The sequence below is a fragment of the Microcaecilia unicolor genome, chromosome 1, assembly GCF_901765095.1.
Source record: "Microcaecilia unicolor chromosome 1, aMicUni1.1, whole genome shotgun sequence".
NCBI lineage: Eukaryota > Metazoa > Chordata > Amphibia > Gymnophiona > Siphonopidae > Microcaecilia > Microcaecilia unicolor.
The window spans coordinates 699,065,253-699,090,377 of record NC_044031.1 but is presented as its reverse complement, the minus strand read 5'-3'; the positions used below and the strand labels follow the sequence as shown (position 1 = coordinate 699,090,377).

Here is a 25,125-nt window from a genome sequence, read left to right as displayed (position 1 = left end):
GTAAAATAAAAAGAAAACACCTGCTAAACCCTGGACACTCATGTGTACAGTTCTTGACATCTAGAATGCAGCTATTTTTATTACTTTCTGAGTTTCTGAGAAACAAGAGGAACAGAGCCAGATTCTATAAAGTTGCGCAGTTAAGTTTCCAACTAGCATGCAAATTTGGGGGCACAAGTTATAGAATAATAGTCCTTAAATGGTATTAATTGGTGAGAATTGGTATTAATTTGTAGTTATGTACATAACTACACTTAGGTGGTAAGTTTATAGAAATGTATAAATGCATTTATACTATGAACTCTGTTATGGTAGGGCAATTATTACCATCTCAAGGTTTAAGAGGGCAATTGATGTGAGAAATGTGTAAATATATTGCTTTTTCATTTAACATAAATTGCAAAGATAGAATATATAGTTTAGGCCCTTGCTAGTAGAGATCACCACATTATAGCTTTAACAAAAGGAACTGTGTTTCTAAAGAGACTTTGCAAAATGATAAAGAGCTGACAGGAGAGAGAGAAAAAGGTGGGGGTGGGGGGTAAGAAGCTCAAACTGCTGAGACACAGGAAAGCTTCAAGGACAGTTATAGCCAGGCATGAAACCATGATTCAGCATCTGCAAGATAGCTGTGAAACTATAAACAAAGGGAGAAGAAGGAAGGGGGGTTAGGGGGGAGGTGAAACATTCCATGTGCGAGACGGCTAAGGCAGAACTCTCACATAGAAGTCTGCAGAGAAGAAAATGCAAACCGAGCAGAAGAACTAACAATGGACAGAGGCTCAGGCTTGGTCGATGGAAATTTTTCAAAAAGGGCTGTCATATAATTAGCAATGATGTATTGGGGGGGGGGGGGGGTAAATGTGATCTATATCCAACGAGAAACTTAGGGGCAGACACTTAAATGTAATCAAGAAAGAAAGGGTATATAATCTGTAAACCTTAAGAAAATGTGTGCCTGCTTGCTTTCAGAGACACCCATTCTTGCAAGAATATATTTTTGAAATAATAAATTGATTAAGACTTGCTTCACCAATCTGATTTTGTAAGTCCTTTTTGGTATAGGTTCTCAGGTTACCTGGGGGCTGTTTATAACAATTGAGAAGTTCAAAAAAGTTGACACTTGATACTCCTTCTATAAAGAAAATGAAAGTGAAATCTATTTGGGAACATTCTTTTTCATTTCAGGGTCCAAAAAAAATGGAACAATATACCAATATCTATACGCTTAATATCTAATTATACTCTATTTTGTAAAGTTTTAAAGTCTTATTTGTTCACTTTGCAAGATTATTATTTTTATATCAATTAAATAGCTGAGTACTTGCTTTTGAGAATCCTCCATTCGGCAAGTATAATTCTACTTTTAACAAGAAGGAAAAGGCTTCAGATGCTCGGCTATTCTTTGTGAGTTCTTCAGTCTGAACTTGCCATGCAAGCTTCCTCATTAGCCAAACAACCTCCTCTTCTTCAAAATTATTTCTGTTTGATTTCATATTAATATCTAATCATTTGTGGTGTTCTTATAGAACCTCTATAACAGGCAGTAAGGACACAAAGCATTTATCTTTATTCTTTTAGTCACTGGTTTGCTCAACAGAGCGTTTCCGTTTCACCGCTTGCTTCTTCAGGAGACAAACCATTTGGCATAGATTCTTTGTGTCCCGGGATTATCGGTTTAGGCACACAAAGAATCTATGCCGAATGGTTTATCTCCTGAAGAAGCAAGCGGTGAAACAGAGACGCTCTGTTGAGCAAACCAATGATTAAGAGAATTTAAACTAAGATAAATGCTTTAAGTGTCCTTACTGCCTGTAAGAGAGGTTCTATAACAACAACACAAATGATTAGATTGCACAAGAAAAAAAAAGTAGCAAAAAATATTAATATGAAATAAAATAGAAAAAAAAAACTTTGAAGCAGAGGAGGTTTTCTGGCTAATGAGGAAGCTTGCACTGCAAGTTCAGACTGAAGAGCTCACAAAGATCAGCCAAGCATCTGAAGCCTTTTCCTCCTTGTTAAAAGAAAAGTAGAATTAGTTATACTTGCTGAATATAAGTTAGAAGATTATTATTTTGAAATCTAACCAAATTGGAAACATTTATCATATCTAGTTAGGATATTTATCTTTCTTGTGAACCACTTTGAAGATTTTGTTATAGGCGGAATAGAAGCATCGGAATAGAATAACACCTAAATGTCATAGTGCACAACTACAAAGGAGACATGCACATGGGTGGAGCAGGGGCGTGTCTTGCAGTTTTACACATAAGTGATAGCATTCTATAACTTACGCACGCAACTGCCAACTTTGGGCGCAACATTCACACCAGTCTTTGACAAGGGGAAGTGATCACGCTTAAAGTGAGGCACACACATGACAACTCATGCTCTACTCTTTAACAGCAATTCTGTGCATAATTGCCATTATATAATTGACTCATAGCGCCCATATTTTTCCCGCACTTTCTTGAATCTACTCCATAGTGTAACTTTTCTGTGTATATTCACATACCATCAAAATATTTCTCAATCAATACGCTGTAACTATGGGGTTCTTTTAGTGAACTGCAGCACCTGGTAAGTGTAGCATACTGGCATGGCAGCTGCACTAATTCACATGCTAACTGTACAGTCTGTTAGGGCAGGACATGGGTGGAGAATGGGCAGGGACTATGCATTGCAGTTTGCATACTATTTCGGTATAGATATTTAGGCAGTGGTAAGTGCATCTGTGCTGTCAGCACACATACTGCATGGTACAGAGTTTTTCAGTACAATACCTATATAGGCACAAAGGCCTCCCAACAGTTAATACACAGGCTTTGCACTTAACCATGCACTAAGCCCAAAACTTCAGTAAAAGCACCCCTGTATTTTACCTAAGAAACAGAAGTCTTTCCAATTTAGTAGATGCTCCAAAATGATACTTCAAGTACATAAAAATATTGTTTAACTGCCTCCCTCTCTCTTTTATCCATGCAAAAACAAACAGGAAAAACTACCCATGCAAAATAATTTACAAAAAGGTAATAAGGGAAAGGGAAGGGAAATGAGACTTGATATACCGCCTGAGGTTTTTGCAACTCAGTTCCCCAGGATCAAAGTCCACTGCACTAACCACTAGGCTACTCCTCCACTCCACAAGAAGGTGTGAATTAAGGGAGGTGGTGAGACGTGAACTTACTCAGGGTCCATGGCAGGTATAGTTCACTGCTACGGCTACCCAGTTCAGCTCGTCAGTGTTCAGTGAAGAGTTGACCCGGATAGCCGCAGCAGTGAACTATACCTGCCACGGACCCTAAGTTCACAAACCTTTGGCCACCGTCGAGGAAGTTCACGAAACTTTGGCCACTGTCAGCCGTGGACAGAGGGAAGACACTGTGCATCCTGACAAGATTTCGTATTTAATATATGGACTGTAAAAGTTAGTCTATGGAGGTTTTTTGCCTATGACAACAGCAAGTGCTCCTTGAATTCACTAGCTTTGTGCCTAAAAGAATGGAGTCTGTTGAGGTTTTTTTCCTCTAATTTGCCAGAATGAGAGAAGAGGAGTGGGAGAGTGACAAAGAGCTGAACAATGTGAAGAGAGGTGGTCTCCAGCCCAGCAGAGGGACTGGAAACATGTACCATGAAGAAACATGTCTCATCAAGAAGTGTGTGTGGTGGGGGGGGGGGGGGGGGGGGGGGGGCAAGGATCTCTCTCTGGGCAGGGGTGAGAAATTTCTATTCAACTGGAGCTAACGTCAGAAATATTGCTACAGTGAAATTTCTGTTTTAAAATCTGACTTCTTTTTGGAGCAGCATTGGCCTGACAGCAACTAGCGAAGTCTAAATCCATTCATCAAACAGGGGGTAAGCTAGAGTGAATATGTGGTATTGATTCTGTGTGGAAATAACACAAATAACATGATGTGGTAACAGCGGTTAGCTTAGCTGGGTGTTAAAAAAGGTTTGGACAATTCCTGGAGGAAAAGTCCATAGTCTGCTATGGAGATAGACATGAGGAAAGCCACTGCTTGTGCCTGGGATGAATAGCATGATCCTTGCTACTATCTGGGATTCTGTCAGATACTTGTGACCTGGATTGGCCACTGTTGGAAGCAAAGAGGCTTAAAAGACAGGAGATTAAGTGACATCAAAATGTTGAAACCAATTAGGTCAATCTAAGTTTCTCATGCAGCCATCATCCCTGTACACTCCAAACAAAGCAAGTAAACCTATGAGCTGCTGCATCAAAGTTGTCGTTCTTTATTGCTGGTAGCATTTTTATTAATCTCACTATATTTTCAAACATGCCGGCTTGTGCAATATATGGATCTATACATCTACTGTCTGGAATTTTGGAAGACAGAAATAAGGAAATTAAATTTTGGATGTACTCTGTAGAAGTTGTTTACTTTTGCAATGTGATGGATGCCTGTTCTGGTGTGTGCATGTGATAATCTTTGAATAACTGCCTATACTAATGGCTATGGATTTCTGAACATATGGTATCATTAAAGGACAAACTTTTTAAATGCCCAGTTGGGTAGATATGCTAATCTCAACTTTATTAATATTTCAGACATATCCATCTATTTGCTCCCAAGATAACACTGAATTCTATTATTCTGTCTCACTGTATTTTCAAATGTAAGTTACACTGAACCCAACTTTACTTGGGAAAATGTGTGACATAAAATGTTAAAAAAGAAACAAACAAAATCCTTTATCCTCCCCCTTTTGAGACACTGCCTACCTGATGGATAGTGACGGCACAAGGAAAGCAAGTTTGGTTCAGTGAAGACTAACTCAAAATAACCTGGCTGTTCCTTAGCTGGGCCCTAGTATTACCATATTGAAAATGTGACCATACCATGCCTCTGTGGTTATTCTCCACTAATAAGTTAAAAGATTAACTGGATTTCTTGAAAGGATTATATAAACTTAGGATAAGTATTGCCATACTGGGACAGACCAAATGTTCATCAAGCCCAGCATCCTGTTTCCAACAGTGGCCAATCCAGGTCAAATACCTGGCACGATCCCAAAAAAGTACATTTTATGCTGCACCTTTTCTAATTCCACTATATCTTTTTTGAGTGCGGTGACCAGAATTGAACACAATATTTGAGGTGTGGTCGCACCATGGAGCAATACGAGGTCATTATAACATCCTCAGTTTTGTTTTCCATTCCTTTCCTAATAATAGCTAACATTCTATTTGCCTTCTTAGCCACCGCAGCACACTGAGCAGAGAGTTTCAATGTATCATCAATGTCGAAGCCTAGATCCCTTTCCCGGTCGGTGACTCTTAATATGGAACCTTGCATTACGTAGCTATAATTCAGGTTCTTCTTTCCCACATGCATCACTTTGCATTTGCTCATATTAAACGTCATCTGCCATTTAGACGCCCAGTCTCCTAGTCTCATAAGGTCCTCTTGTACGTTTTCCACAATCCTCTCGCGATTTAACAACTTTGAATAACTTTGAGTCATCAGCAAATTTAATTACCTCACTAGTTACTCCCATCTCTAGATAATTTATAAACCCCACTATCTACCCTTCTCCATTGAGAATACTGACCATTCAACCCTACTTTCTTTTAACCAGTTTTTAATCCACAGTAGGACACTACCTCATATCCCATGACTCTCCAAATTTCTTCTGGAGTCTTTCATTATGTACTGTATGCCTAGTGACACAAACATACATTGATTTATTCAATGTCATAATTCTTCATGTACAGCCACAAAACAACCTTTTAGGGTGGACAGTGTTCTCAATGAACTCCTTTTATTATCGACCAGATAGAGAAGAGTTTTGTTTTGGCACAGTATAAGTTATCACAAGAACAAAATATAAGAAAACCAATGGGCTGCACTGGGGGCTTATAGCCCATTTATGTAAAAAAAAAAAAAAGATCTGCATCAAACAAAATATTTATTTTTGACTTACAAAACCACTTGCCCCTGCAACATGTTCAAAACAGAATAATCCATTTGTGTATCTAAAAGGTAAACTTCTACAAAACAGATGAAGATGTGATTCCATGTGCCCCAATGAAAGGAGAGTTTAATTTTACTTCCATTTAATTTCAATATATTCCATCATTTATTTTATTACATTTGTACCCCGCGCTTCCCACTCAATGCGGCTTACATATTGTATACAGGTACTTCTTTATAACACCAGGCTTCCCAAGGCAGATTAAGTACATAAGTAATGCCACACTGGGAAAAGACCAAGGGTCCATCGAGCCCAGCATCCTGTCCACGACAGCGGCCAATCCAGGCCAAGGGCACCTGGCAAGCTTCCCAAACGTACAAACATTCTATACATGTTATTTCTGGAATTGTGGATTTTTCACAAGTCCATTTTTTAGTGGTTTATGGACTTGTCCTTTAGAAAACCATCTAACCTCTTTTTAAACTCTGCCAAGCTAACTGCCTTCACCACGTTCTCCGGCAACGAATTCCAGAGTTTAATTACTCGTTGGGTGAAGAAAAATTTTCTCTGATTTGTTTTAAATTTACTACACTGTAGTTTCATCGCATATCCCCTAGTCCTAGTATTTTTGGAAAGCGTGAACAGATGCTTCACATCCACCTGTTCCACTCCACTCATTATTTTATATACCTCTATCATGTCTCCCCTCAGCCGTCTCTTCTCCAAGCTGAAAAGCCCTAGCCTCCTTAGTCTTTCTTCATAGGGAAGTCATCCCATCCCCGCTATTATTTTAGTCGCCCTTCGCTGCACCTTTTCCAATTCTACTATATCTTTCTTGAGATGCGGCGACCAGAATTGAACACAATACTCAAGGTGCGGTTGCACCATGGAGCAATACAACAGAATTATAACATCCTCACACCTGTTTTCCATACCTTTCCTAATAATACCCAACATTCTATTCACTTTCCTAGCCGCAGCAGTACTCTGAGCAGGTTTCAGTGTATTATCGATGACGACACCCAGATCCCTTTCTTGGTCCGTAACTCCTAACGTGGAACCTTGCATGAAGTAGCTATAATTTGGGTTCTTTTTTTCCCACATGCATCACCTTGCACTTGCTAACATTAAACGTCATCTGCCATTTAGCCGCCCAGTCTCCCAGTCTCGTAAGGACCTTCTGTAATTTTTCACAATCCTGTCGCGAGTTAATAACTTTGTGTCATCAGCAAATTTATTTTTATTTATTTTTGTTACATTTGTACCCCGCGCTTTCCCACTCATGGCTGGCTCAATGCGGCTTACATGGGGCAATGGAGGGTTAAGTGACTTGCCCAGAGTCACAAGGAGCTGCCTGTGCCTGAAGTGGGAATTGAACTCAGTTCCTCAGGACCAAAGTCCACCACCCTAACCACTAGGCCACTCGCTAGTTACTCCCATCAGAAAACAGGATATCCTCACTGAAGTTTGGCCATCTGTATTGTACACAGTGTATTTATTTATTTATTTAGTTTTAGTATAGAAAAATGAGCACAAAATAGAGAGTTTAAAATTGCTGTTTCTACCAGCTATAACAATTTTAAAGCTGTCCAACTAGTTAAAAAAAATCTTTAGTCCTCCACCATTTAAGGCACTGCCTATCCAAATGAAACAGCTTTAGACTTATTACAGATGAACCAACAATAAAGAACGACAACGTGGATGAAGCTGCTCCTAGGTTTGCTTGCTTTGTTTTGAGTGTACTACAGATGACGGCTGCGCGGGAGAGTGGAAACGGAGATTAACCAAATTGGCTTCCTTGCTTACAGTGGACTACAGGATCACTTCCACTCCTGTCTATTAAACCTCCTTGGTTGGAAGCAGGCTACTGACCTAGATGGAACAGACCCAGTATGGTTATTCTCATGCTCTTATAATGCTTACTTGGCAATATCTTAAGACCAAATACCGGATGTGTTGGCTTAACGCGATTTATTTTAATTTAGCTTCAATCTTTATAAAGGCCTATGCGATATTTTTCCATTACAATTATGCGAAAGCCATTCTTGCTCTGGTCTACCACAAGGGGAAAAAAAAGTGTTTACCTACATGTCATTCTGTGGAATAACAGTACTAAAACTATACTTGCATGGAGACACATATATTAATTATTTAACGCTCATTTGATATTAGTGTCCTCGAACGTAACAAACGGAGTATTCGGGAACAGTGGTACCAGCTCAATGCCCTGAAATATTATACAGTAACAGCACATGTTTTACTCCTCTGTTCCCCATGGATGATGAAAGAATAAAGGCAGTCTGCAATGATGCACTACATAAGAAAACATTCACAGCAAAGCATCCGATCTACATGCATGCATGCCCTTTCCTTCTCTTCTATCCCGGATCCAACAGGCAAAACGTGCAGAAGGATCCGGTATTTGCTCACAGTACAGCCGGTGGCTCCCCTCTCTTCCTCGGCTCTCAGGCTACGGCGCAGGTGCACGATGCGGTAACGCAGCTTCTCATTCTCGTTTTTCAGGTCGTCCAGCTCGGAGCTGCTCACCGACACCTCCAAGTCCTTCAAGCGGCTGATTTCCCGGGCTAGAAAGCCGATTTCTTCCTCCTGGGAAGCCAGACGAGAAGTGATCTCTGCTGCCATGATCCCGGGCTGGGGACTGAAGAGGCGGAGCAGAGAAAAGAGGGGGCGGCAGCAGATCCCTCACTGGGATTGATTTACAGAACTGCAGCAGGACGCATGGAGTGGGGGGTGTCAATGGCTAAAAGGGAAAAGAATGAAACTCTCACAGTATTACTAGCTTTAAGTGCTGTAAACACAAGTACAGTCGAAAAAGTATTCTTTTTCTCCTCTTCATTGATTCATTCTAGCACTGCATAGCATTATCATCACCACCGGCAAAGAACGCTTAACTGTTAAATTTGCACTTGGCCTGCCGCCACGCCCGCCTTTGCTTCTACTTCCTGGTTGCCTATAGTCAATCAGCAGCTGAGTTCGCACTCTTCTCCCGCCTTCTTCTGGGTCCTGATCGCGCCTGTAGCCAATCAGAGGCGAGTTCTCTTCTGGGCGCCCTGTCATGTGTGCTTAGGACTCTGGAGTCCAACAAAGGCAAAAAAGACGAACAAACCCACAAAGTCAGCAAGACCTAAAATAAGAGTGCCTTACCTGTAACGGTAGTTATCCTGGATAGAAGATCTTCCAGCTGCACAGATGAAGTTGTCATCCCAATTTCCCACCTAAGTACCAAGTATATATAGTACCAAACGTCCAAACCAATACCCCTTACTCAGTTTAATGAATAGCAATCAACAGCAGGGAGGGACTGTGTGGCTAGAAGATCCTCAATCCACGGAGAACTACCGTTACAGGTAAGGAATTCTTATTTTTATTTTTCCATGGACACAAAGACCTTGCAGCCACACAGATGAAGACTCCCAAGCTATGCACAGGTAGTAGACAAAAAAAAAATACATTATATATATATATATATATATATATATATATATATATATATAAAGATACTGTGTCTAATACCTGTGACTGGATGAGGAGGCAGTTGTCGATTTATAAGCTGGAAGCCAATACTTCTTGACCGAAAGTAGAATCAGCAGCCGAATCAGTATCTAAGTAGTGTCATAAGTACATAAGTATTGCCATGCTGGGACAGACCAAAAGTCCATCAAGCCCAGCATCCTGTTTCCTACCAGGGGCATAGCTAGGGCCGCCGAGAGACTGGGCCGGGCCCGGGGCAAGGCCGCCCCTGGGTCCCTGGCCCTGAGGTCATCACCACCCCCCCCCCCCAGGTCGCTGCAGTCCCCACCTGATCCCCCTCCATCCGCCACCGGGCTGGGCCCCAGCATTGAAATCATCACAGCGCCTCACCTGTCACCTCGCTCCTTGACTGAATGCGCTGTAGCAGATCGGATTCCCCTCCCTTCAGGCCTTCCCTCCCTGTGTCCCGCCCTCGCGGAAGTTACATCAGACGAGGGCGGGACAGGGAGGGAAGGCCCGAAGGGAGATGAATCCAATCTGCCGCTGCTGGCTGCGTTTTCAGTCACGGAGCGAGGTGACAGGTGAGGCGCTGTGATGATTTCAATGCAGGGGGCCCGGTCTGGTGGTGGACGGTCGACGGAGCTGAGAGCAGGTGAGATCGGGGACTGCGGCACCGGGCCCCCCTTGGAGGCCCGGGGAATTTTGTCCCCCCTGCCCCCCTCTCTGTGGGTGGGTCTGGGCCCAAGATGGGTGGGCAGAAGCACTCCGCCCTGTCCCACACGTGATTTGGTCTCTCCCTTTCTCGTCTGCATGCGATATGGTCTCTCAAACATCCCCCCTCCTCCGCATACCTTTTAAATAGCAGATTTTCACCGGCAGCAGCTAATACACACTGCTCATGTTGGCCCCACAGCCTTCCCTCTGATGCAACTTCCTGTTTCCGCAGCGCTGGGAATACATCAGAGGGAAGGCTATGAGGCCGGTGCAAACAGTATGTATCAGTAACTGCTCACGGCAGGCGAAGATCTGCTATTTACAAGGTATGCAGGAGGGACAGTTGGGAGTTTTTGGCTGGTGGGGCTTGGGGATCCCTACCAGCCACATCATAGGTATGCTACTACTGGGTGGCTTGGCTATGTCACTGTCTCCAACAGTGACCAATCCAGGTCGCAAATACCTGGCAAGATGCCCCAAAAAGTACAAAAAATTTTATGTTGCTTATCCCAGAAATAGTGGATTTTCCCCAAGCCCTATTTATTTATTTATTTATTACATTTGTATCCCACATTTTCCCACCTTTTTGCAGACTCAATGCAGCTTACATATAATTTAATAATTTAATGTGGCTTATATAATTTAATAATGGTCTATGGACTTTTCCTTTAGGACGCCTTCCAACCCTTTTTTAAACTCTGCTAAGCTAACCGCCTTTACCATATTTTTTGGCAATGAATTCCAGAGTTGAATTACACGTTGAGTGAAGAAAAATGTTCTCTGACTCGTTTTAAATTTACTACTTTGCCCCCTAGTCCTAGTATTTTTGGAAAGCGTAAACAGACGCTTCACGTCTACCCATTTCACTCCACTCATGATTTTTTAAACCTCAGCTGTCTTTTCTCCAAGCTGAAGAGCCCCAGATGTCCATGTAACTGCTCTATCTATGTAACTGCTCTGCAAATGTCCATTGTGGTAGTCTGATGCAGATGAGCCGGAGGCCGCCATCGCTCGAAGTCTGTGAGCTGTGACATGGGATGTTATCCAAACTGTGCGAACTATCAATCTGGTAGCAAAAACGTATACAATTCTCAATCCAGTGAGATATGGTACCCTTACTAACTGGGCAAGATTGGTCTGGATGAACAGATAAAAACAATTGAGAGGGTCTCTGTGGAGAAGCAGTACGTCGAAGATAAATTGCTCTTACACAATCTAATGTGTTCAGCTGTTGTTGCTCGATTGAGCGATGAGGTGGTGGATAGAAAACTGGTAAAATTATGGATTGATTAATATGAAATGGTGAAACTACTTTAGGTAAAAATTTAGGATGATGTGGCAAAATCACTGTCAGGCTTATTTTCGAAAGGGAAGGACCCTGGTTTTCACCCTCTCCACTCAACCGAAACTGCGCTTACTAAAGTCTCCAATGACCTATTACTGGCTAAATCCAGAGGTCAATATTCCATCCTCATTCTTCTTGATCTTTCCGCTGCTTTTGACACTGTCGATCACAGCATACTTCTCGATACCCTGTCCTCACTTAGATTCCAGGGCTCTGTCCTTTCCTGGTTCTCTTCCTACCTCTCCCTCCGCACCTTTAGTGTTCACTCTGGTGGATCCTCTTCTACTTCTATCCCTCTGCCTGTTGGCGTACCTCAGGGTTCTGTTCTTGGTCCCCTCCTCTTTTCTATCTACACTTCTTCCCTTGGTTCATTAATCTCATCCCATGGCTTTTCCTACCATCTCTATGCTGAAGACTCCCAAATCTACCTTTCTACCCCTGATATCTCACCTTGCATCCAAACCAAAGTTTCAGCGTGCTTGTCTGACATTGCTGTCTGGATGTCTCAATGCCACCCGAAATTAAATATGACCAAAACCGAGCTTCTCATTTTCCCCCCCAAACCCACCTCCCCACTCCCCCCCGTTTTCTATTTCTGTTGATGGCTCTCTCATTCTCCCTGTCTCCTCAGCTCGAAACCTTGGGGTCATCTTTGACTCTTCTCTCTCCTTCTCTGCTCATATCCAGCAGATCGCCAAGACCTGTCGTTTCTTTCCTTATAACATCCGTAAAATCCGCCCCTTTCTTTCTGAGCACTCTACCAAAACCCTCATCCACACCCTTGTCACCTCTCGTTTAGACTACTGCAATCTGCTTCTTGCTGGCCTCCCACTTAGTCACCTCTCCCCTCTCCAGTCGGTTCAAAACTCTGCTGCCCGTCTCGTCTTCTGCCAGTGTCACTTTACTCATACTACCCCTCTCCTCAAGTCGCTTCACTAGCTCCCTATCCGTTTTCGCATCCTGTTCAAACTTCTTCTACTAACCTATAAATGTACTCACTCTGCTGCTCCCCAGTATCTCTCCACACTCGTCCGTCCCTACACCCCTTCCCGTGCACTCCGTTCCCTGGATAAATCCTTCTTATTTGTTCCCTTCTCCGCTACTGCCAACTCCAGACTTCGCTCCTTCTGTCTTGCTGCACCCTATGCCTGGAATAGACTTCCTGAGCCCCAACGTCTTGCCCCATCCTTGACCATCTTTAAATCTAGATTGAAAGCCCACCTCTTTAACATTGCTTTTGACTCGTAGCCACTTGTATCCACTCACCTCCACCTACCCTCCTCTCCTCTTTCCTCTACACATTGATTTGTTTGCTTTATTTTTTGTCTACTAGATTGTAAGCTCTTTGAGCAGGGACTGTCTTTCTTCTATGTTTGTGCAGCGCTGCGTACGCTTTGTAGCGCTATAGAAATGCTAAATAGTAGTAGTTGTAGTAGTGGTAAAATTATGGATTGATTAATATGAAATCGTGAAACTACTTTAGGTAAAAATTTAGGATGAGGTGGCAAAATCACTGTCAGGCTTATTTTCGAAAGGGAAGGATGCTCATCTTTCGACAAATCAAAAGATGGGCGTCCTTCTCTCAGGGTCGCCCAAATTGGCATAATCGAAAGCCAATTTTGGGCATCCCCAAATGCTTTCCATCGCGGGGACGACCAAAGTTCCCGGGGGCGTGTCGGAGGCGTAGCAAAGGCGGGACTTGGGCGTGCCTAACACATGGGTGTCCTCGATGAGCACTTGGACGACTTTGCTTGGTCCTTTTTTTGTTACGACCAAGCCACGAAAAGGTGCCCGAACTGACCAGATGACCACCGGAGGGAATCGGGGATGACCTCCCCTTACTTCCCCAGTAGTCACTAACCCCCTCCCACCCTCAAAAAAGGTTTTTCAAAATATTTTTTGCCAGCCTCAAATGTCATACTCAGGTCCATCACAGCAGTATGCAAGTCCCTGGAGCAGTTTTAGTGGGTGCAGTGCGCTTCAGACAGGCAGACCCAGGCCCATCCCCCCCTACCTGTTACAGTTGTGGTGGTAAATGGGAGCCCTCCAAAACCCACCAGAAACCCACTGTACCCACATGTAGGTGCCCCCCTTCACCCATAAGGGCTTTGGTAGTGGTGTACAGTTATGGGTAGTGGGTTTTGGGGGGGCTCAGCACACACGGTAAGGGAGCTATTCACCTGGGAGCAATTTCTGAAGTCCACTGCAGTGCCCCCTAGGGTGCCCAGTTGGTGTCCTGGCATGTCAGGGGGACCAGTGCACTATGAATGCTGGCTCCTCCCATGACCAAAGGGCTTGGATGTGGTCATTTCTGAGATGGGCGTCCTCAGTTTCCATTATCGCTGAAAATCAGAAACGACCAAGTCTAGGGATGACCATCTCTAAGGTCAACCTAAATTTCCAGATTTGGGCGTCCCCAACCGTATTATCGAAACGAAAGATGGACGCCCATCTTGTTTCGATAATACGGGTTTCCCCGCCCCTTCACCGGGATGTCCTGCGAGGATGTCCTCAGGAAAACTTGGGCGCCCCTTTCAATTATGCCCCTCTACGTCAATCAACTTACCAAAGCTCCTTTAGAACCTTTGTCATCTGCTGATTTCAGATACTTAACTTGGAAAACAGCATTTCTTCTCACTATAACATCTGCACATCATATAGGAGAGATTCAAGCTTTAGTTCATTTCCAGTCACAGGGGCCTTCCTTCAGCCTATTCCCCTCCCCCCACCTAGGGCTGAAGGAAGGCCCCCGGGATTGGCTGAAGCAGCCTGTTCCTGCTGACATGCCAGCACTGCTTAAAAAAAATTAATCAAGGCAAAAGAACAGAAGAGGCAAAAAAAGCAAGCACAGAGATGCACTGAATCGGGGGGGGAGCAGTGGGGACTGGGAGAGAAGATGCCCAAAGCCACAAGCGAGGAGAATGATGCCGACACCAACCCGAGTCACCCGAGCCCAAATTTTGGAAGCTGGTTGTTAAAGTATCTACTTTATTTGGATATCAGACAACCATCCACTGATAGGAAGGACTCTACACGGTCCATGTTTCAATGTGTGCCTCCATCAGTGTTCGGTTCAAAAATAAACCTTTGTTCTATTATTTTTGAACTGAACTGAACACTGTACATCCAAATGGTCTTTACCAGTGAGGCAGTGGACAAAGAAATGATATTAAAAGTCTGGTGTTTAAAAAGTTCAATTTTTTACTCTGCAAGTAAAGAGAAGGAATGCCAGATGGTTCAGATTATTTTGAAAGTCTAGCTTGCCGAGCTAAAGGTTAGAAAGGTCAGTGAGAAATGAAACTCTGTCCCTTGTGATTGATGGATTGCTAATGCAAACACATATGTATCCTATTATGAACAAGGTATATTGCAGGCAATTTAAAAGGATTAGGCTGAAATGCTGTTTAGTTAGATTCTAAATAATTCTAGATATAAATGAGTTAGATTTTAGAAGTTCTTAATATGTAGATATGGCTTATAAGGAATACTGATTCTGTTTATTTTAGAATATGTTTTTCTGTGTAATTAATATGTAGAATATCCTTTCAATCCAGTGTTACATATTTAAAGTGAGCCTTTGTCTGCTGTTTAAGAGGTCAAGCATGTGGTTTGACTTATCTGCAGTTCTGGCTGATTTGATGTATGGAGCTGATAGGTGAAAAGAGGTCAGGACTAGTCAGCTCTCTTCTCCTTGATTAATTATAGGTAAAATGTAGGAATGGTCCTGGAAGTAATAACAAGCTATGCCATTAAGTAAGACTGGCCCTTGACCCCTTTAATGAATGCCAGAGTTTAGTTAGCAGTTAGTACTAGGAATATGAGAAATTAATCATAATAACATGTAGGAGTTCTGGAGCCCAATTGTCTAGCTTGAGGGGCCCCCAGGTCATAGGTCAGTTTGAGAAATATCAAACCTATGTAACTGATATTTGTATAGAGCTGATTGGTTGAGGCAAGGTAATCAATCTATTCCTTAACCAATTGGAGAGTAAGGGGGGCTAGGCTAGGCTAGATAGAATTGTATTTAAGTGGGAGTAGAAGCAGCTTACGTCAGAAGGAACAGACAAAAGAAGGACAAAAGGAACAGACAGAAGAAGGAGAAGACAGCATAAGAAGAGAAGCAGCTGAGACAGAAGCCACAAAGACACAGAGAGCTGAGAAAGCGAAGAAGAGACTTAATGCTGATGTTCTACTTTGTTTGCTGGCAAATAAAGAAGATTTCTCTCTCATTCTGGTGTGCTGTTTGACTCCTGAAGTACCACAAATTCATGCATCCATTCCTGCAACAATTCTTGGTGGCAGCAGTGGGATCCTGAATCCTGCATTAATCCCAGCACCCAACTGACTGAGGAACATTCGCCGGGTATGTATTCTGTATTCTGTATTGTAGTCCTAGCTAGGAAACTGTAAACCAGCCCCTCAAAAATTGGGGGAAGGAGAGTCTGATCAACTCTCAGCGAAGGCCCTAGTACCTTCTAGTCTAGTGGAGATTAGAAGCGAAACCGCTTAAGCTTATCTGTATCTGAGAAATCTGAAATTGTTGGGTGGGATTTTCTGTACTGAATGAATGTGTGATGCGTGAATGCTAAATGAGTGCGGACTTCTTATAACTGCGTTTCCAATTAACGCGAGTTCAATTGGCCAGTGACCGAAGGAAGCGATTGTTGTCTGTCTACCTTGTGTCTCGGATCTGTGGACCCCTTACCACAAATCCAAAAACTCCTTCCCTTTTGTGTGTTGTAACTGTAAGCATTATGGGAGGGAAATCGTCTAGACAAATTGATACTCCCCTAGACTGTATGCTTAAGAACTTCAAGAAAGGATTTTTAATTAATGACTATGGACAGACTTTAAGCTCAAGTACTCTAAGAACCTTGTGTGAAGTTGAGTGGCCATCTATGGGAGTGGGGTGGCCCTCTAGTGGCAGCTTAGATATTGAAGTAATCCGGAAGGTCTACAGCATAATTGTAGGAGAACCAGAATATTCTGAACAACTCCCCTATATAGATTCCTGGGACAGCCTTGTGACTGACCCTCCCTCTTGGTTGAAAACTTATATGGGATCCCCAGTAAAATTCATGTTAGGCCATGCTCAAAGAAAGATTAGAAAATCTAAACTGGAAGAGGGAAAGAGCCCCAGGAAGCCTACCACCCAATCGGTGGCTTCCGCCCCTACCCTGCCTGAGAAACCCATACTCTCTGATGACCCCTCAGATCTTGAGCCACCACCTTATGGCCCATTGTTGGGGTTCCGTGCCACCCCCAGAGATCCACGCCGCCCAGCCCAAGCTTCTCCAGCACAGGCTTCTCCGGATAGCTCCTCTTCTGTGCAAACCCCGTCACATCCTAGGTTGGACTTTTCAGCCAGTCTCTACCCTCCTCTGCCACATCCTTCCCTGTTAACCTCCGAAGACCCGCTTTGGGCTCCACTCCCTGACTCCTCAACTCCTGACAGCCCAGCCTCTCCCTCTAATACCCCTCCCCACTCATTAGGGGCCCGGCATCCTTTTCAATGGACTGAATCACCTGTGACCACCTCTCAGTCTATGAGTACCCCTCCCCATCCCTCAGGGGTTCAACATACCTCCACTGAATGGGTTAGACCTGCTGTAATCACTTTTGAGCATGATAGGAGGGTAGCTCCTAGCTCTACCTCAGGTTCCATTCCCACCTCCTCGAGAGTTCTGCCACTCCGACAGGTAACCATCACTCGACCGGATCCTAATAATGAGGGTCAGGTTATACAGGCACAGGCCTACCAGTATGTACCCTTCACAACCACCGATCTCCTGAATTGGAAGACGCATTACCCCTCTTATACTGAAAAGCCTCAGGCAGTGGTGGACCTAGTGGCTAGCATTATGGCCACCCATAACCCAACCTGGACTGATTGTCAACAACTTCTCCTGACCCTCTTCACAACTGAGGAGAGGCGGAAGATTTTGCAAAATGCTGAGGCCATCACGCGAGAGCGTGTCCCCGGGGGGACACAGGACCCAGAGGGATGGGTTAGAGCTCGGTTTCCTCGCGCAGCTCCAGTTTGGGATCCAAATGATGGGCAGCACTATGAACTGTTGTCTGGCTATTGCCGGGACTTGCTGGAAGGTATGAGGAAAGGCATAAAGAGGCCCATTAATCTGGCAAAGGTCTCTGAAATTCTCCAAGGGGCAACTGAATCCCCTGGGGCCTTTTTAGAGCGACTAATTGAAGCCTACAGAACATACACCCCATTTGACCCTGAGGCACTAGAAAACCAGAGAATGGTGAATAGTGCATTGGTGGCCCAGAGTATGCCAGATATCCGGAAGAAGTTGCAGCGTCAGGAGGGATTCGCAGGGATGAATACCACCCAGCTAATTGAGATCGCAACCAAGGTTTTCATTAATAGAGATCAGGAGGTGCGCCGAGAGGCTGACCGGAAGATGCAGAAGAAGGCCGACCTTTTAGCGGCAGCCATTACTAATTCCACCCTTAACCGAGGTCGACCTCTAGCTAATGGGAAGCCAAAGTGGGACCCTGGACCACCAGCCAGGCCCCGAGATTCCTTCAATCAATCCCGGCCAAGGGGGGAGAATCCCAGACCAAGATTGGAGAGGGATCAGTGTGCCTACTGTAAGGAAAGAGGGCACTGGAAAGATGAATGCCCCCAGAGGCGCCAGGGACTGAGAAGGGGACCAGGAGATCGAGGAAGCCGAGGCCGAGTTCGAGAGGGAAGATATGAGCCTCCTGAATCTGACATCATTGGGATAGCCGAAATGGCAGAATGGGACGAATAGGACAGACCGGGTTCCTACAAACTGGGCTCCCAGGAACCTATGGTCAAGTTAACTATAGGGAGCCGCTCAATTCCATTCATGATTGATACAGGAGCTGAACATTCTGTTGTGACGGAGCGATTAGCGCCTGTGTCTGGAAAAACTGTCCGAGTGGTGGGAGCCACGGGGGTGCAGAACCGGAGGCCCTTTCTGACGACTCGTAGATGCCAATTAGGCTCACACACAGTTACTCATGAATTCCTGTATATGCCAGACTGTCCAATCCCTTTGTTAGGCCGAGACCTGCTGTCCAAGCTTAGGGCCCAAATTTCCTTTGACTCTGATGGCCAGACTTCGGTCTCCTTTCGGCCCCCGACATCCAGCCCTAAGGGTATATTGAGTTTCTGCTGCCCTCTTGAAGAAGAATGGCGGCTGCATCAGTCGCAGGGCCAAGTTGACCTACCCCTGGCGGACAGCTTTCAGGTCAGTGGGGTATGGGCAGAAGATAATCCCCCAGGGTTGGCCCGAAATATTCCTCCTGTCCATGTAGACTTACTTCCAAGTGCCCGGCCAATCCATCTTCGCCAATACCCAATTCCCAGAAAGGCTCTGGAAGGGATTCAAGCACATTTGAATCGTCTGTTATCCCATGGAATTATTCGTCCTTGTCAGTCTCCATGGAATACGCCACTATTGCCAGTTCAGAAGCCAGGGACTGAGGACTACCGGCCAGTCCAAGACTTACGAGTGGTCAACAAATCCACTATTTCATTACACCCTGTAGTGCCTAATCCATATGTTTTGCTAGGATTGATACCTTCTGGAGCTACCCATTTCACGACACTAGACCTAAAAGATGCCTTCTTTTGTATTCGGGTGGCCCCCGCCAGTCAACTGCTTTTCGCCTTTCAATGGGAAAACCCAGTAACAGGAAGGAAGCTTCAGTATACATGGACCCGCCTGCCACAGGGGTTCAAGAATTCCCCCACCATTTTTGGGACAGCCCTAGGACAAGACCTTAAGACTTTTAAATCTGAGCCTTCCAGGCGAGTTTTACTCCAGTATGTAGATGACCTCCTGATTGCAGCAGTGACTCAGGAAGAGTGTTTTGAGGCTACCAGAGAATTGCTGGAGTTACTCTTGGATGCAGGCTATAAGGTCTCACGCTCAAAGGCCCAACTTTGTCAGTCAGAAGTGAAGTATCTGGGCTTTTGTATTTCCCAGGGAAGTCGGAGATTGGATGTCAGTAGGAAGCAAGCAGTTGCTGCAATTCCCCAACCCAAGTCCAGAAGGGAAGTTAGGGAATTTCTGGGAGCAGCCGGATTCTGCAGAATTTGGATTCCAAATTTTGCATTGATGGCGAAACCCCTTTACCAGGCCACAAAGGGGGGTGAAAAGGAACCATTTGAATGGGGACCTACTGCTCAACAATCCTTCATTGCCATAAAGAAAGCCCTACTCCAAGCCCCTGCGTTAGGCCTTCCTGATGTGGAGAAACCTTTCTCACTGTATGTCCATGAGCGACAGGGGGTTGCTCTGGGTGTGCTGACCCAGATGATGGGATCCTGGCAGAGGCCTGTTGCATACCTGTCTAAACAGCTGGATGGAGTGGCTAAAGGATGGCCAGCCTGCATGAGGGCCATTGCAGCAACAGCCTTACTGGTCCAGGAAGCTGATAAGCTGACCTTGGGGCAAGAACTGGTTGTTAAAGTCCCCCACGCAGTTCTTACCCTCATGGAATATAAGGGCAACCACTGGTTTACAAATAACCGTATGGTTAAGTACCAAGCTAGCTTGTGTGAGAATCCACGGATACACCTGGAAACAGTGGCTACATTCAATCCCGCCACTCTTTTGCCAGCATCTGAGGGACCACCGGATCATGACTGTATCCAAACCATGGATGTAGTGTACTCCAGTCGACCAGATCTTAAAGATGTTCCGTGGAGGGACCCAGATGTAATTTATTTCACAGATGGAAGCAGTTATGTGGAGAACTCCAAGCGATTGGCAGGCTATGCTGTGGTGACAGAAGACAAGGTGATAGAAGCAAGGGCCCTGCCCCAAGGAACTTCAGCCCAGAAAGCAGAACTTGTGGCCCTCATACGAGCTCTGGAGTTAGCAGCAGGACTGGTGACCAACATTTATACTGATTCCAAGTATGCCTTCACAACTCTACATGCTCATGGAGCTTTGTATAAGGAAAAGGGACTCATAAATGCTGCAGGCCAACCTGTTAAGTATGGACCTGAAATACTTCAGCTGCTAGAGGCTGTTTGGGCAGCTAAGAAGGTAGCTGTCATTCACTGCAGGGGACACCAAAGGATAGATACTCCAGTGGCCCGAGGGAACCGCCATGCTGATCGGGTGGCCAAGGAAGCTGCTCGAGGACCCCCAGCAAGTACTGTGACTCCCCTGTTCCAAATTCGACTGCAAGAATGGACGCCTATGTATACCCAAATGGAAGAGAAATGGGCTCAAGAGGAAGGTGCTGTAAGGAGATCTGATGGCTGGTTACATCTCCCTGATACCAGAGTTCTGGTGCCACGCCACCTAGCTTGGCCTGTAGTGTCTCAAGCTCATGACCTATCACACTTAGGGAAAACAGCACTAGCCCGCCTACTCAGTCGAGTAGTGGTGCTGGAAGGATTGGATAGTCTGGTTGCCACTGCTTCTGCCCGATGTACTCTCTGTGCCCAGAATAATGCTCGTCAGGGACCCCGTATTCCACCAGGAGTTCAGTCTAGAGGACTAACACCCTTTGAGTCTCTAGTTATAGACTTCACAGAAATGCCCAGGAGCGGTAGGCTCCGATACCTCTTGGTCATGGTCTGTACCTTTTCTGGGTGGGTGGAAGCATATCCTACAGTTACTGAGAAAGCCACAAAAGTAGCTCGAGCCCTCCTTAGGGATGTCATCCCCAGGTATGGACTGCCCCTTGCCATAGGTTCAGATAATGGTCCCGCCTTTGTTGAAGCTACACTTCAGGCCCTGTCCCGCGCATTGCGCATTACCTGGAAATTGCATTGTGCCTATCGTCCCCAGAGTTCAGGGCAGGTTGAGCGGGCAAACAGAACCTTGAAAAATAGCCTAGCAAAGATTTGTCAGGAAACCCAACTGAAATGGCCACAGGCACTGCCACTAGCCCTCTTCCGCCTCCGATGCACCCCAACTAAAGGAACAGCCCTCTCTCCCTTTGAAATTGTGTATGGGAAGCCCCCAGCCATTTTGCAGGGAATTAAGGGAGACATAGGGATTTTAGGGTCTGCCCAGGTGCAGGAGCAGGTAGCCCTCTTGGGCAGGATAATTTCTGAGCTTCAGTCTTATGTGAGAGAAATAAACCCTGTCCCCTTCCAGGCTCAGGTACATTCCTTCCTGCCAGGGGATAGAGTTTGGGTGAAAGACTGGAGGCTCCAGCCTCTGGGGCCCCGATGGAAAGGACCTTTTACTGTTTTGCTTTCTACCCCTACAGCTGTGAAGGTTGCAGGGATAACTCCATGGGTCCATTGGTCTCGAATTAAGTCTGCTGATCAGACTGAGCCCAGCACGGATCAGACGGAGCCTAAACAGTGGAGAGCAGAAAGTGATCCAGCGGAGCCATTGAAGTTGCGCTTGACCCGAACCAAAGAACCTACTAGCTGAAAAGAAGGGTCAACTGCATACTGCAGGAGCTGCTGAACTTCGGCTTCACACTGAGACTCTTTCTTGTCCTGATTCTGGCTTTCTTGGAATTTGAAAGCTTGATCCTTGTCAGTTGAGGGTCTATCCCAACTGGTATAAGAACTCAAAGACTGAGAACACTATATTAGAGTAATCTGTGATTAGCACAGACTGTTGAAATATTATTGCTTAATTAGTTTGCTGTATTTGTTTTAGATTAGGAAGAAAGAAAATGTTAGTAGTTTGGATGCTTTTGTTGTTTTCTACTCCTTGCCTCCTTGTTCCTAAAACCCCAACTCGCTCCAACCTTTGGTTACACTCTGTCCAGGAACTAATTAGCCAGGCAAAGATTACTTCCCCTTGTATTGTGTGTTCCCGATTTTCTCCTTATACTACAGATGTCCCAGCTGTTCCTGTCCCTGTGCAGCTCCCAGCTCTTATACCTCCCTACTTTTCGAGTTCAGGCCCTTGGAGCCAGGATTATACTTGGTGGTCCTTTTATAATGCTACTTCCCCCTCTGAATCTTCTCTAAGGCCAGTTTTTACGTCTCCCTATCCAGCTTCTGGAGTGTTTTGTTTAACAAGAGACATCTCAACTGTTCTTCCCATTCCCTGTAACTATACTAATGTTCTTCCAGAGAAGGAGGAACCTGTGTGGGTAGTTTCTCCAGGTACTCCTATGTGCCCTACTACCGTACCTGCAGATTATGACCAAGGTGATTATCTGGCTCCTAACTATACTACTGAGAAGACTATAGTGTCCCATCCTATTTTCTACTTTCATAAGTCCCCGGGGTATGAAGGGGTTGCATCATATGAGCGGTCTGTTACAATTGGGGATTGGCACCTATGGTGTACAAAGTCTCCATTTCTTCTTCGTTCCCCCTGGGATAGGGGCTCGCATTATGGGCATCCTAATCTCCATCCTGTGCCTACATTTATTGGGAACTTTCGTCGCCCTCTCCTTGGTCATTACTGGCTCTGTGATAATGTCCTCCACATGATTCTTCCCCCCACATATGATTTTTGTGTATTGGTAACCTTGAATTATTTTCCTAAAGTTATTCCTCTTCTCAAACCACCATCCCCGCACCGCTCTAAGCGAGAGGCCTTGTCCTTACCTTCCTCCGTTGCCACAGAGGATGAGGCGATTGAATTAGCCCTCCAGTATATTAACTCTACTTATCCTCTGACTAAAAAGAGACTTGTAGCCCTTTCTGCTACGGCCTGGATTCCAATTGGGGGCCCGGTAGCGGGTATTACTGAACTAGGTATGGCTACCCGGAGACTTCAGTCTCTACTCCATGTTTTAGTTCATGAGCTGAATGTGGTAGTCAATGCATTGCAGGATCAAATTAATGAATTAAGTATAGTTTCTCGGTATAACCGTATGGGTCTTGACTATCTCTTTGCAGCCCAGGGTGGCCTCTGCACAGTGCTAAATTCTTCAGAGTGCTGTACTATTGTTATAAATAGGACGCATGTGGTTAGGCATGCCATGGATAAAGTCCTACAGTTGGCCAGTCTTAATGTGGAGGATTACCGAGGAGGATTAGACCTTACCTCCTGGTGGTGGTCATTGACCTCCTGGATACGTCCCTTGTTCATTTCCCTAATAGTCTTAGTTTTAGCAGGGTTGTTGTTTTGTTTCCTGGCCTCATGTGCTTCGGCAGTATGCCGTCGGACCTTAACAAGTAGGGTAATGGTGGTTCATAAGTCTATTCCCAGTTAGGATCACTATAATCCCCAGAGTTTGAGTAGTGAGACTTATCTCTGCATAAGCTGATTTTAGTCTCAAAGGGGGGAATGAGGCAGTGGACAAAGAAATGATATTAAAAGTCTGGTGTTTAAAAAGTTCAATTTTTTACTCTGCAAGTAAAGAGAAGGAATGCCAGATGGTTCAGATTATTTTGAAAGTCTAGCTTGCCGAGCTAAAGGTTAGAAAGGTCAGTGAGAAATGAAACTCTGTCCCTTGTGATTGATGGATTGCTAATGCAAACACATATGTATCCTATTATGAACAAGGTATATTGCAGGCAATTTAAAAGGATTAGGCTGAAATGCTGTTTAGTTAGATTCTAAATAATTCTAGATATAAATGAGTTAGATTTTAGAAGTTCTTAATATGTAGATATGGCTTATAAGGAATACTGATTCTGTTTATTTTAGAATATGTTTTTCTGTGTAATTAATATGTAGAATATCCTTTCAATCCAGTGTTACATATTTAAAGTGAGCCTTTGTCTGCTGTTTAAGAGGTCAAGCATGTGGTTTGACTTATCTGCAGTTCTGGCTGATTTGATGTATGGAGCTGATAGGTGAAAAGAGGTCAGGACTAGTCAGCTCTCTTCTCCTTGATTAATTATAGGTAAAATGTAGGAATGGTCCTGGAAGTAATAACAAGCTATGCCATTAAGTAAGACTGGCCCTTGACCCCTTTAATGAATGCCAGAGTTTAGTTAGCAGTTAGTACTAGGAATATGAGAAATTAATCATAATAACATGTAGGAGTTCTGGAGCCCAATTGTCTAGCTTGAGGGGCCCCCAGGTCATAGGTCAGTTTGAGAAATATCAAACCTATGTAACTGATATTTGTATAGAGCTGATTGGTTGAGGCAAGGTAATCAATCTATTCCTTAACCAATTGGAGAGTAAGGGGGGCTAGGCTAGGCTAGATAGAATTGTATTTAAGTGGGAGTAGAAGCAGCTTACGTCAGAAGGAACAGACAAAAGAAGGACAAAAGGAACAGACAGAAGAAGGAGAAGACAGCATAAGAAGAGAAGCAGCTGAGACAGAAGCCACAAAGACACAGAGAGCTGAGAAAGAGAAGAAGAGACTTAATGCTGATGTTCTACTTTGTTTGCTGGCAAATAAAGAAGATTTCTCTCTCATTCTGGTGTGCTGTTTGACTCCTGAAGTACCACAAATTCATGCATCCATTCCTGCAACACCAGGAGTTAATTTGTTAGCGTTTGTCTGAACAATTGGTTTATGAGTTCATGTTGTATTCCATGACCTTTTTTAAAGGATTCCTTTTTATAATTTTGGTTCAACATATTCCAGTTTTAAGTGTATCTATTCATTGTCCACATATCTTTTATTGTACTCTATGCTATTTACCCTGACAATAGTGTAATATATGGTAACATATATTAAATGGTTTTTTTTCCTGGGGCTCTGGGAGGGCTGTTCCAGGGTTTTGGTGGATGCTGCTGGCTGGAAAA

General features: G+C 44.5%; 1 protein-coding gene and 1 long non-coding RNA gene across 2 annotated transcripts in view; one reads left to right on the top strand and one right to left on the bottom strand.

Moving 5' to 3' along the window:
* The window catches only part of LOC115458765 (threonine--tRNA ligase 2, cytoplasmic-like), a 91,381-nt gene extending 82,740 nt beyond the window's left edge, over positions 1-8,641 (bottom strand). The window contains exon 1 of the mRNA XM_030188579.1: positions 8,365-8,641. Coding sequence (XP_030044439.1) covers positions 8,365-8,577 — 213 coding nt within the window. The 5' untranslated portion in view covers positions 8,578-8,641. The remainder of the gene's footprint in view (positions 1-8,364) is intronic.
* LOC115458771 lies at positions 185-23,676 on the top strand. The gene is made up of 3 exons (XR_003940148.1): positions 185-265; positions 17,029-17,035; positions 23,666-23,676. It is a non-coding gene; the product is annotated as an uncharacterized LOC115458771 (long non-coding RNA).
* Positions 23,677-25,125: the final 1,449 nt, after the last annotated feature.